The sequence below is a fragment of the Alligator mississippiensis genome, chromosome 1 (genome assembly GCF_030867095.1).
Source record: "Alligator mississippiensis isolate rAllMis1 chromosome 1, rAllMis1, whole genome shotgun sequence".
In the NCBI taxonomy this organism is placed as follows: Eukaryota; Metazoa; Chordata; order Crocodylia; family Alligatoridae; genus Alligator; species Alligator mississippiensis.
The window spans coordinates 433,675,059-433,688,514 of NC_081824.1; the positions used below are offsets into that span (position 1 = coordinate 433,675,059).

General features: G+C 38.6%; 1 protein-coding gene across 3 annotated transcripts in view; it reads left to right on the forward strand.

The window, feature by feature from the left end:
* Positions 1-11,993, forward strand: part of XPO4 (exportin 4) — a 144,616-nt gene extending 132,623 nt beyond the window's left edge. For all 3 annotated transcript variants that reach the window (XM_059720556.1, XM_059720547.1, XM_059720557.1), the window contains one exon: positions 3,610-11,993. In XM_059720556.1, the coding sequence (XP_059576539.1) occupies positions 3,610-3,807 (198 nt within the window). In that variant the 3' untranslated portion in view covers positions 3,808-11,993. The remainder of the gene's footprint in view (positions 1-3,609) is intronic.
* The last annotated feature ends 1,463 nt before the right edge of the window (positions 11,994-13,456 follow it).

The following is a 13,456-nucleotide window of genomic DNA, read 5'->3' on the forward strand; positions in this document are numbered from 1 at the left end:
CCTAATGGCTTCTATTAGCTTTGACAAATGTAGACTATTCAATGAAACATCTATGGGCTCTCCTGATGCTTACTAATGTCCTGCATCTATGCAGAATCGAAGCTAAATTTGCCAGTACATGTTATAAAGCAGGGCTGCCCAACTTCAGAGCACTGAGGTCTGGGATTATGATTAATAAGTGGTCTGTCAATTTTATTTCTAGACATGTCTTACTTTTATTGTTTTTCTAGGAAAATTAGAGTAGAACAATGTCAAAGTTATTTTGCAAATGTATGTCCCTTAACCTTTTTAAGTATTAAGCATTCCTCAGGTTTCATGGCTCTGTGCTCATGATACAAGATAGCTTTTTAATGGAAAGCAGCCATGCAGTTTCTTCATACTGACTGATTATGAAGCCTATTACTCCTTTCTTTTTTCCAACTTCCTTGAGGTTGGAAGTTACAGATTTTTCTCTCAGCAGTGTTCACTAGAGCGCTTCCCTCTAACTGTCACAAAATCAGCTTGGGAATCTCAAACCTCAGGGTTTATTTGAAAAGGAAGAACTGGCAATTTTCATTAAAGCTTCAAAGTAGGTTATTTAGGTATTCAAAACATACACATGTATGATTTCCAAGCTTACATAATACATGTTGTCAATGTCTAGCCATCTAAAAACATGAATTAGGCCTTCCAAATGAGTAACCTAAAATTATGAGAATTTTTTAAAAATAGCTTTTGGGGGTTCTTCATTTGCATCTGGTTTCTTTACCATTAGGATGCACATGACTCGTGTCTTCAATTGCTCTCTACAACAAGGATTAGAAACAGAGCTTGAGTTTTTTAATGAAAGCTGAGGATCTGACATCGCACTTAGTTCTAGAAACTCAACTTAAAAGAGAATATAATGAGATCTGGCAAAACTAACACTCCCAAACTCATTTCCCAGATACCAGAATGAGAAAATTTGGCAGAATTTTCAGCACTCCTCCTCTTAACATTAGGAATGAAATAATTGACAGTTGTATTTAAACTACAGTTGTTGGACATCTGTGCTAGCTCCTCAGTATCAAGATTGCAGTGGTTTCTACCTCTCATAGCTTTTATTTCAAACTTATTTTGACTTACTGCTTTGATTATGTACATTCATATGCTTGATATTTTCACTGCAGTCAACTGCCAGTGATGCATTTGGTAAATAAAAAAAAAAAAAAAGGGGGCTGAGACTGGCAGATCACTTAACAGCCTCAGCTCAGTCTGAGCCCTGCTTCAAGCCATGCTGGTGAACATGGCTCACCAGAGAAATGATGAAGAAGGCATTTTAAATCCAAACACAACGCCACATACAAATTAGAGAGAGGTGGTTAGCCAAGTTAGCCTGAAATTAGGCAAAGGCAGGGCAGGGTGACACCTTAGACTATAAAGTGTCACCACCCATCATCTTTCATTACTTTGTTAATCCTCCCCTGAAAAATACATTTTGTCATTGATTCCCAGTTCTTTGCTAGCTTCTCTGTAAAATGGTGAATATCAACTATCACTAACTAAAAGAAGAAAATTGTGTAGAGTGACTTTCCTTATATTGTATTCCTTTCCTTCCACCAATGCCTTATTCTAGTTTCCCTATGAGGTTATGGATATTCTGACTCTCTATGGCTCTGTGATGTACCACAAAGAAAACTGTTGTTCCATCATCGCCCTTTGAAGCTGATTTCCAATATTCCAAAGCTTTTATTTAAAGCTGCTAAATAGTAGCTCATGGGGATGGAATCTTTTTTTCCCACATTTGGCTCATACGATTCAGATTTTCCATAGTTATTTGGAAACAAAAACTTTTAAAGTATTACTTGCATATTTGAGCCATTGTTCCTTTGTGATTTTTTTTTTTCCTACAATTTTATACTGCTGCTTTATCAGGGGTATACTGCTGCTTTATCAGTCAGTTGGTCTGGCATAAAGGGTTTGGAGAGGTAGTTAGCCATGCTAGTCCGAAGTCAGGCAGAAGGTGGCTAGATGTATGGTCACCCTATTTAAGATGCCATATCCAAGGTTCCTTGCGTTTGTTGCTTCTGCACAGTGGCAGTGGTGCTTGCCTGCCCACCTGCCTGAAACTGTTGACCAGCTGGCCAGGACTAGCCTTCAGAATCTGGCCAAAGTTGGACATATGGTCTCCCTAGATGTATGGGTTGTAAGGCTAATCCAGCTAATGAGATTAGAATTTGTAGCCTTGATTTAGATCAGGGGCAGTGATCCCCAGCCTGTGGGTCAGATCCAGTCCCTAGCACCTTGTCATCCAGCCCACAGGACTCCCCACGGGGCCAGTGTGGGGCCAAAAGGTTGAGCACCAATGGTTTAGATCCTATCTAACGCAATCCAGTCTCTGAATGGTATCTTGCTCTGCAGTTTTCTGTTTAAGTTGGTTTTTAAGGTTTTGTTGTCAAAGAACAGCCACTCTTGACTCAGGAATATTCCACCCAGCAACCTCATTTCTTGGATACCACTGTGAAAGCTTGCTGTTGCCATATCACCACCATGTTCATGTTGGAAACTGACAGACCGCTACAGCTACCTCCACACCAGCAGCTCTTATCCTAAATACACCACTAGATCCAGTGTCTACAGCTTAGCTGTAGGTTACCACCGTATCTGCTCTGATCCCACTGGCCAGAGTGCACACCTTATGGATTTGGAGAAGAGATTCTTACATTTACCATACAAGTGTAAAACTGTAGCCACTCAGATCAACAGAGCCGGATTCAGCCTTCACTCTGACCTTTTACAATATCAATTCCAAAACAAGGACAACACCAATTCTTTTGGTTGTCACCTACTCAGACACATTAATAATGAACTCAGCCCTTCCCAGAAAATAATAGCTATCTCAAGGTAGCTATGGGAGACGAATCTGTCCTGGCTTACAGTTAGTACCCCAACCACAATGTCTTTCCAGTAACAGACTTCTTAACTCCTATTCTCACCAAGGCACCAGACCTTGTTCTGGACCAGGATGCCAGCTGTTCCCCCTCATCAACATGGACCATATCATCACTGGACCTAATGATGTGAATTATAACATCCAAAGTCCATTCATCTGTTCCTCTACCAACATGATATACACTATCATCTGCTAAATGCCCCTGTGCTGTCTACATTGGACAAGCAAAGCAATCCCTATGTGAAAGAATGAATGAACACTGATCTGATATCAGTTCCAGAAAGACAAACAAGCTTCTGGACATTACATTGCTGACCTTAGGGTAGTTGTTTTTGGACAAAAAAACTTCATGGCATCTGATGAAGTAAGCTGCTGTTTATGAAAACGTATGCATCTCTGATTCAGTTAGTCTGTAAGGTGCACATCTACCCCACTTTTGTGCCTTTAAAGATTTTTACCTAATTTGGGCATGTGGAGGGTAGCTCGACATTCACTTTTACTGCCCTTTTGATTACACTGGCTGTAAGAGAAGTGGTACCGTACACTAGTATTATTATATAAATTATTTTAAAGCAGCTGATAACTTCCCATCACAAATTAATTTTGTTTGCAGTTCTTTGTCCTGATATAGGAAGGTGTATACAGGATGATTTGATTTTTTTTTTCTATGTTGTTAATGGCTGCTGTTTGCTCAACAGGCAGAATATTCAGAGCTAGTTGAAACATTGCTATCAAGCCAACAAGATCCAGTCATTTACCAGCGATTAGCAGATGCCTTCAACAAGCTTACTGCAAGCAGCACTCCTCCTACACTGGACCGTAAGCAGAAGATGGCCTTCCTAAAGAGTTTAGAGGAATTTATGGCCAATGTTGGCGGACTTCTCTGTGTAAAATAAACAACAAAACTCCTATGCCTCATTTAGACCCTTTCTGCAAAATGCACTGAGAAATGCTGAATGCTGACTAAATCTTGTAACTATTTCCGGGTTCTTTGCAGCCATCTCAGATTTTATAGAGCCTGGAAGTTTGATATAACACAGTGAAATAGGAGAGGTCAACTTTGAATCAGCTTCTGCTATTGTGTGTTAGCCACAATCTGTCATACTTTGTTTGTTGTAAAGAATGAACAGCAAATTGACATTAAAAATGTGCAAACCAATATGGGCACAGTGAAAAATAGCTTCAGTGCCTTTTCCCCATTGGTTTAAAATGTGAGTGGCCAGACAGACTTTTACAGAATATTTTTTTTGTTACTGAAAATCATTGTAGAGTATGACGTAGACACGTACAAAACTGTAAACAATTTAGCTAATTCAAACTTTTTTTCCTCTCTGAAGGTTGAATTAGTGATCCAATGAAAAAACACCAAATGGTATTTTAAACTTGTGTTTTGTTTTTCTACATCAGCCTGGTGTTGCATGTTTTATGTAATACAGGTTTCTATGTTCTGTTCTGCTGCCTGAAGTTCAAAAGGAAAAAGGTGTATATTTTTGTTCCCCTAAAATGAACTTTAGGAACTGTAGCCATTTCATTGCCTTAATTTTAAAAAGAGAAGAAAAGAAAAAGCTGATACACTTTAGATAAGAAGTGTAAGGCAAGATTTGAGTCTTCAGAGTTAGCTTAGGATGTTGGCATTAAGCTGCTGGGTATCTGTTGCAGCCCTCTTCATGTGGATGTACAAGTAATGTTGGAGTGCGAGTCTAAAGCAAGGTTCATGTGTAGTTTTACTTTCAGTACCTGTTTTAACCCACACCCAAGTCGCACACAGCTGCAATGTATTTCTACACTGAACCATTTGCTTAAGCAATAACAATTCAAAGGGTGTAAATTATTGATTTTACAAACTGTTTTTTAAGTTGGGGCATTAGATAAAACAATTATGCTAGACTGGGGGTTCCAAATGGTGTTTTAGCCAAGGGCCATATATATTTGTTTTTTAGGGGCAGAAAGACTATTAGTATCTGCAGTGAATTTTTTTCCTGCTACAACCTCCAGACCGTTTGGTGCTCTTGCCTCTTGCTCCTTTGCTCAGCTGTGTGTGAGAGCATGTAAGTTCTTGGGAGCACGGGGGTGATTTCATATTGCCAGCCAATAGCTGGATATAGCAGAACAAGGGAGAGAAACGCGAGAACGTGGAATCAGATCTAAGTCATGAGCCAGACAAAGCTGAAATGAACACACACAGGTTGTATGCTGGATACAAGGTTTTTGTCAGGGAGCAGGCAGGGAAGAATTTGGCCCTTTGGTCTTATGCTTGAGACCTCTGCTAGATTGTGATGTTGAATGTTTTCCATGTGGTTTTTACATTTATATAAAATGTACAGTATATACACCTTTACAGTGCTGTATATATCATCATGTTTGCAACTGTGCCATTCTTCAGCTGTTCATCTCAACAACAACAAAAAATCACATTTGCCAGAATTACAAATGGCATAAATCTGTAGCACTGTGCCAGTCACAGTGGTCCAAGGCATACTTTGAGTTAAATCCATGTGTGTCCTGTATGGAATATGAGGGCAAAAAGTGCCATCTCTTCAGAACATTTTCTCTCTCAACTTAATCTGTTGCTAATATGAAAACTGGGCTGGAATAAACCTACACCTTAAGATACCCATAAAATGTGTTAGACAATATTCCTTTACAATTAATACTGTATTTCATCTGTTTTAAGATTTTCAGTAATGTTTTTTGAACAGGGAAATTGTCTTCACATTTCTTCCTTGAAAATATTGCTTTCTTATATATGCAACAAAACGACTTGCATTTGTGATGGGAAAATGATGCTAGTGTGTCATTCTGTTTTATTCAGCCTTGTTTCATCATATGGATTGCAAATTTATAGGAGCTGCTTTTAGCATTCACATCTGAGTTTTTACGTTCTATAGCAGTTTTCAAAACATACTCTTTGTTGAAAAGCAGTTCAGACTTAGAAGCATGAGCAATAGTAAGAATTGCTAGTCTACATTGGCATTGCCAAGCATTGAATTAATGGGCCAGATTCCTCAAAAACAAAAATTTTTACTTTTTCAGATCTGATTTGAAAAAAATAATGTGCTCAAACAGTATGTCAAACAAATATATCCAATATTTTCAGAATTACTTTATTTACTTAAAATAGTGCCTCCCATTCATGCTGACCTCCAGGCATTCTAGAGATTATTCCAAAATTTCTGTGGTTTATTGAGCCTAATTTTGTTAATATTAAAAAAAAAAAAAAAAAGCCAACCCAAAAAGCAAAACTACTAAACCAATTCCCTTTTTTTGATTAATCTAGCCCAGTGTACATTCAAGATCACTGACACAATGTGTTGGCTTTAAGAGCTGGCTAGGCTAGCTGTAGACATTGACATTCATAGGTGGCTGTTGAAGAATACTTAAAATTTAGTTTATTTTATCCTTTCATTTTAAGTGAACTTTATATGAAGGGACACTGTCCAGTAAGTTTTTAAATTTTGTATTTTTTTTTTTTTACTTTGTTGCATTTATTTTACAAGCTTAACAACATTTTTCCTGATTGCTTTTTTTAAAACTGTCAGTATGTTAAACATTGATCTTTTCACCTCACCTGGTGTTTTTGCGGAGAAAATGCAAAGATGTCTGTTTGTGTGCAATAACTTCATAGATGACACTAAAGTTTTGGGAATCGTTTTGTTTTTTAAATTATACTTCTGGCTGGATGTCTGCTCCTGCACATAACCTACTTGACTTGTCCCTTTTAAAAAAAATTACCTTCTCTGAGATTTTACATTCCTCAGCAATTAAAGCGTTACATCAAAAGTCTGAAGAATGCCACAGAAAAAGGACTCCCAGTGACTTCTGTGGCTTTGAAATCAACCCTGAGTCTGTTTGAAATTGATAATGTGATGATATCACTGCATTGATTTTCCCCCCCCCCCAAACTCACTTTGCAAAGTGAATCATGGTTTGAAACAAACATTTTTCATGTTTTTCAACCAATGTATAAAACTCCAACTGATATGTATTGTAACTTTTATATTTTTCTTTGTGAAAATGCAAGATGAGTTCTTTGCTAAAACAGATTGTTACCACTGGGTTTCAGTTCTAAAGCTGGGGATTCAAATAACTTGTATTTTTTCTCTCCACATGTCTTTTGATTTAAATAACCATTTCTAGTGCTAACTAGCCACATCCAGGACCATTCCTAGGATACAGCAAATTGGGGCAACTGCCCCAGGCCCCGTGCTTTGGGGCGGGGGGCCCTGCGGAGCCGCATGGAGCGCATGCGACCCCTCCCACAGGGCCCGCCTGAATCTGGCAGCTCAGCCCTGCACTGCGGAAGAATCATGGAGACCCTCTCCTCTTTGCGGAGGTACCACGGCCCCACGCAGTGTTAGGGGACCCCCACATAGGATGATTTGCCCTGGGCCCCGCATCCCCAAGGGTCAGCTCTGGCCACATCCCTGCAGTTCAACCTATTAGCTGGTAAAGCTCTATTGGGGTGTCTTCTAAGGTCATGAAATTCAAAGCCTACAAAAATATAGGTTCATGTAGAGAGGGAAGGGTGACCTTCATTGAAGCTCTGCTTTCAGGTCCATTGCATTTTAATTTTCTATAAATCACATGGAACTTTGTTTATGCCACTCCTAACAGGTAAGAAGTTATTTCGTTTTGAGTGATCAAAAGGCTCCCTGTTTTCCTCAGGAACTGAGAGATTTTTGTCTGTAGGCCCAAATCCTGCTAGTTGAGAGAGAGAGTCTGAGATTTGAATCTGGGTCTCCTGCTTGATAGTGTATAGCACTTCTTAAGCCACAAATGTTTAGTGGGATCTCGCCCTGTATATTTAAACTCTGTAGTTTTAGAGGACAAGCTTGGTCAGAAAAGGTCAGTTCCCTTCATAAAGAGATCTTATTCTAAAGAAATTGTTTTCATTTCTAATTTCAATTATTTTAAAAATAATTTGTTTAAAATATAAAAATATGTAGTATTTCTATTGTAAAACACTTTTATATAATTGCAATTGAAATGACTTCATTACATCTTAAACTGAAGGGGTTTTTATGAGAATGGCTTGATGATGGACAGAGCATGGGAATGGAAGACCAACTCCCAAATTTTCATACCAGCTTTTCCACTGACTCCCTTTGGGGTCATGGATGGGTCATTTAAAAGCTGTCTCATCTGTAAAATGGAGATAATACCTACCTCACAGGGGTGTTGTGAGGATTGGTTTATGCCTATAAAGTGCTTTGAAGATCTAAAATGTTATGTAAATATTTAATGTTTTTAAGTTTAGCACTTACATAAGGTGTGTGATTGACCACATTGAAGTGACTAAGAGAGCACAGGCAGCAGTTCTGTAATATTCAAGAAGGATAGTCCACCACAGTACAGTACAGTAAACGCCTACTGTAAATTGTAGTTTAGATGACTGCTATAAAAGTAATTTCCCATCATGTGCCTCAGTTCTAGTCTTAAGAGTAAAATGATGATTGTTTCTAAGCTGATTCAGCCTTTGGTGCCTCTATTGAGACATCCAACAAGGTTGCCACTTATAGCATATTTGGTTTGGTTAGCGGGGAAGGGTGAGCATTAGGTTATTATGCTAGGAACTAAAATCACTAGCCCATTTCACAAGAGTCATGGCTGTGCTGGTTAGAGAAACAGTGGTCAGTGTAACCGGGGCTTGACCACAGGAATCAAATCCATGGAGCTAAGCTTTGCCTAGTTTTATGAATTGGCTCCGAGCATGACTAGATCCTGACAAGAAATTCAAAGTAGTACTTCCTAAGATGGTGGTTTGCTAGAGCGGCAATTTATGCTGATTGGGGAAATCCTGTTAACAGAACTGTAACATGTAAGTGAGCAAATGTCACACCAAAACCTTTCTCACTACAATATTTTGAATTCAGCCTTGGAAATCAAGGTGTATGAGCTTTCCTAGCCCTTCCATTCTGGTCTGTGAATTGAGATTCTATTTGTCTGCCCCTTTTCTTTTCTCTTCCCTTCCTCTCAACACGTTTTCACATCATTTCATGAAAATACACTGAGAGAGGTTTAGCAGAGATCCATAAGCAACTCTCACATCTTCAAATTTAGAGATGTTGTGGGACACAGTTTTTTCCAGCCAGTGTGGTTTGAGATTTGAATTGGGTAAAAATCCTTTCTGATGCCAGTCCTCATGGCATTTGCAATCTGCAGTTGAATTATCCTAGATGTTACAGTTGTATGAAAATAGAATACACTCATTTGTTTCCTTTCTGCAGAATAAGGAACCTTCATGCAGTGAACTTGTGGTTTTAAGGGAATAAATACTAGTAGTATTGCTGTCAATCGTAATATGTAAATACTTTATGTTTAATTTTTAAAAAATTACAAGTCTATTTCAAGTTTAAAAATGGGGATTGAAGTGGTAGTTCATTTCAATTGCATTTTCTCTGTACAATTGAATTATGGCAGTTGAAGGCATAAAGTTGAATATAATTATTTCACAATTGCTGCAATAGGACTTTTTAGGAAGCAAATGGCTATATAGTAAAGTCTTATCATAAGCTAATATCCAATTTAAAAATGAACACATGCATTTTTGAGATCCATGAATGGGGTGAAGGTAAAAATTGTTTTCCATTAAGAATGTCTTATATTTTGTTTTGGCCATTTTGACTTGTGTGTACTATTGCTTGTTTTTTCCTGGTATTTCACCTGCATTGAAACCATGAACAAGTGTGATATACATTCATGTAATAGAAATAGGAATGTTCTGAAATCCCAAGGCAAAGTTTTTTCTTTTATGGCAGTGTGAATTTGAAGTAAACTCAGTTGAAATCAGTAATTCTAGATTTTACAGCATACCACTTGGAGCAAGAATTTGGCCGTATACATGCTGACACACAACTTCTATAGCAGGGACAAAAGAACATCTGATATTAAATTTATAAGGCAAATATTTCATCAGGAGGAACAGGGACAAATGTTAAATGCAATTGTCCCCTAAAGTATATAGCAACATCTTGATTCCATGTGTTGTGGAGACAGAAATACACTATCTAGAAATCTTGTATTCATCCTGAATAGCTAAACAGTTTAGTTCACTACTTGTTTTCCAAATGTTATCTTTTAATCTGCTCTTGCACATAAGTTGCATGCAACTGTTACTGATGTCTTTCAGAAAAGTTCAGTTAATGTTAGCAATCCTGATGTATGTACTTATTTTGAGTCAACAGCTACTCCATATTTTGTTCCCTTTTCTTTTTCATGCTTTCAGGTATTTCAAATTGCTTCACATCCTGAAAGTAAAACTACAATGGCAACAGTGTGCTATACATCTTGACTATGTTTTAAGTTTAATTTTATGGGCTTCAGAAGTATACTTACAACAGTAATAGATTTGTGTTGGCCAGTCTTTAATTCAGTGAAAGCTTGGATAAGAGAGAAGAAAATGTTCTATTGGGAACAACTCACAAAGTTTAAAATAATATTATGTCCAAGAGCCTTTCATGTAGAAATTGAGCTATTCTGCTTTACATTAACAAATTTGAGGTCTGGAATAAATTTGAATGATTTGGGTACAAAGCCTTTATTCACACTTCTTCATGTAAGTGTCTGGAAACGCTTTTTCATTTTGTTTGTATGTACTGCTTACCTCGTTGTAGTGTTCAAGAGTTCCCCCTGCCCAGATGCTATTTCTTGTGAACAAGTGTGTCAGCTCTTTATCTTCCTATTGAAATTATTTTTTTTCTTGCAAATTGGCAAGAAAGATGTTTAAATGAATCTGTGGGAAACAAAAGTAGTTGTGACCTCAAAATGGGGGCAAAAGAAGTCCCTAAATCTTGATGGGATTATGAAACATTGGAATTTCAATTAAGCACACTTGAAAACATTCATTCTGGAATGCATCTGAGATCTGATACTGCTACCAATGTGTGTCATGAATTTCATTTAATTAAAATATTTATGTTTGGGTAATGCTCTAGAAAAAAAATCTTTTTTTTTTTAATGCCAGTACAAATTTTGATTCATTACAAATTTCACTGTTCACTTCCAGTTAGATGTTTTAGTCTTGTTTGATGCTGCATTGCATTTACAAAATTAGCAGGGTACAATAGCAGCTTTGCATATGATGTCCTATTTCTCTGCCCTCCCATATCTGGCCTGAATAGGAATTTCTATTCACTGTTACAAACAAGCTTGATTTGCTCCATCTCAGTGCTTTGATTCTAGTAAAAATACAAATTGGGATTGTGACACATCACAACCACCACAAATCTGTTGCTGAACATAATATTTACTGAAGAAGAGTGCCATTGTGAGATTCCAGCAAAATGTTCAGTTGAAAGTTGGCTCCACATCTATTCTAAGAAGTTGTAAGGACTCTTTAATTGTAGTACTATACCTAATTCTTTGTATAAACCAATCCTTTTTAGTGGCATTTTGTTAGCTTCAAATAATTGCCGTTACTGTCAACAATGTTTTAAAGTTTTTAGGAACTCTCCCAAGATCAGCGCTACTTTTGAGAAGGCTTAAATTCTTCGGCTATTCTAAGGAAAGACTGCTCTAAAGTACTTTTTTTGCCTGTCTGCAGGCTTTTATGCACTTTCATTATTTCTTAAAAACTGCTGTTGAAAATGTACTGTATCCTGCGTATGGATTTTGATAAGCGCACATATATTTAAATAACTCATTCAGCCTCAGGAAAGCAAGAGAATATAGATACCTGTTTTGTATCTTGGTTAAAATGTGTTTGTTATCTACATCCTTTAAGGTGGCCAGATCATGTCTAGATCCAATGACTGTACATGTGGACTAGTATAACCTGTAAAAGAAGGGCAGTGTAGACATTGCATTTGTGGACTGAAAAGCTTATTTCCCTCTTCCTATATTTTGAATTGGAGTAAAAAAAAAAAAAAGTCCCAACTTTTCAGGGAAAAAAAATCGTGTTTATTTTTTTGAACATTAGCTTACTTCTATTTGCTTCCTCCTCAAAGAAAGTGTGAAATAAGTGCAGAGGTATATGTAGGAAAATGGTGTAAAAACTGCTGCTGTACAAAATGTTTGCTACTTGACTGCATTTTTGTTTCACTTTAATTTTACTGGTTTTGCTAAATATATTTTATATATTTTCCTTCCTGCTTCTTGTGATGGCAGAGTGATTACAAGTTTTATTTAGTGGGGGGAGAAAGGGGGAAGCTATATGAAGACATGTGCCAGGCTCTCAAGGTCCATCTGTATGTTAGTATAATGTACGTGCTGTGGTCCCTCTAGAAAGAGCACGAATAGCTCGGGCTGCATTTTTAGAGAGAAAATAGCGTAAATCTTGGATCATACTGCATAGCACAGTTCACGGACATTAACGTGTTCTGTCTGTTAACACATTGCATATCTACAGTTTTACACTATAATTTATTATTAATGATTTCAATTCTAGTTTGGAAAGATGTATATTTCCAACACACCCATTATGGAAGGCTCTAATTAATGTCCACCTCTGCCTAAAGACTGAAAGGAAAGATGTAGTGAACTCTATTTGTGGCCATTTTTCTTTCTTGGTCAGGAAGGAAAGCAATGCAGTGTGGCGCTTTAGCAATTAACACAGTAGGGAGCTAACCTTTTAGGTAGGTGTATCACAAAGTAAACCCTGCCCCTGCCGTGTCTGCTACCCAAGTCCTTGCCTCACTTGCTACTCTGCTTTCTGCTCTCTGCCTGGTGCTACTTTACTTTGTTCCCTGCCCTGTGTGCTCTGCTCCCTTCAGATCTGCCATCTGCTGCACATGCAGGCTGCCCCTGCCACTTGTGGCAGCACGTTGCAGGTTAGCCACCCCTACACTGAGTGTATCTACACATGAGATTAGCTTGGCTGAATAAACTCTGGTGCAATTCATACTGTAGTTTATTGCTCCTAGGCACACTGTCTTCACGTGCTCCAGGGGCTGCAGTACACTGAGCTGGGGCAGAGCAGCCCTAGGGGGCAGCCTGCCAGCATGGGGCTGCTCTGCCCCAGCTCACTGTTCTGCAGCAGGGCAGGGTGGGGCATGAGGGTACTTCAGTGTAGGGCTAGTTGGCAGGCCCTGGCCAGCCCCATCAGAGTTTACACATGTGCTGCAGTAGAGTAATAACTCGGCATAGGTTAGTACTTGTATCAAGCAGTACTAACCTAGGGCAGAGTTAATTAGTTTATAGATGGAGACCTATGAGCTAGCTAGGCAGCTCAGCAGTAGATGCTCCCACTTAGCTGTGAAGGGTTAACCTCTGCCCTGCCCTGCCCTGCCCTGCCATGCGCGGTAACAGGGCTGACTGGTCCCTTCCATCCCCAGGGCACAAGCTGAGCCGGCCTGTTTCTAGCCCGCTTTGTTAATAAGAGGATTTCGGGTTCCAGTGTTGGTATTGCACTGCTTGTGACCAGCGTCAGCCAACACTTGGGCTCCGAGGCTCGCGCCTGCTCCGGGCGAGTAACACGACCTTTTTTAAATGAAGAGCTGTTGGCAGGTGGTAGCCAGTGTTGCCGGGTCTTAATATGGAATCACCATACAGGAAGCTCAAAATCACCCTATTTGCTGAAAACCTATCGTACATGGAAAAAATATGCTG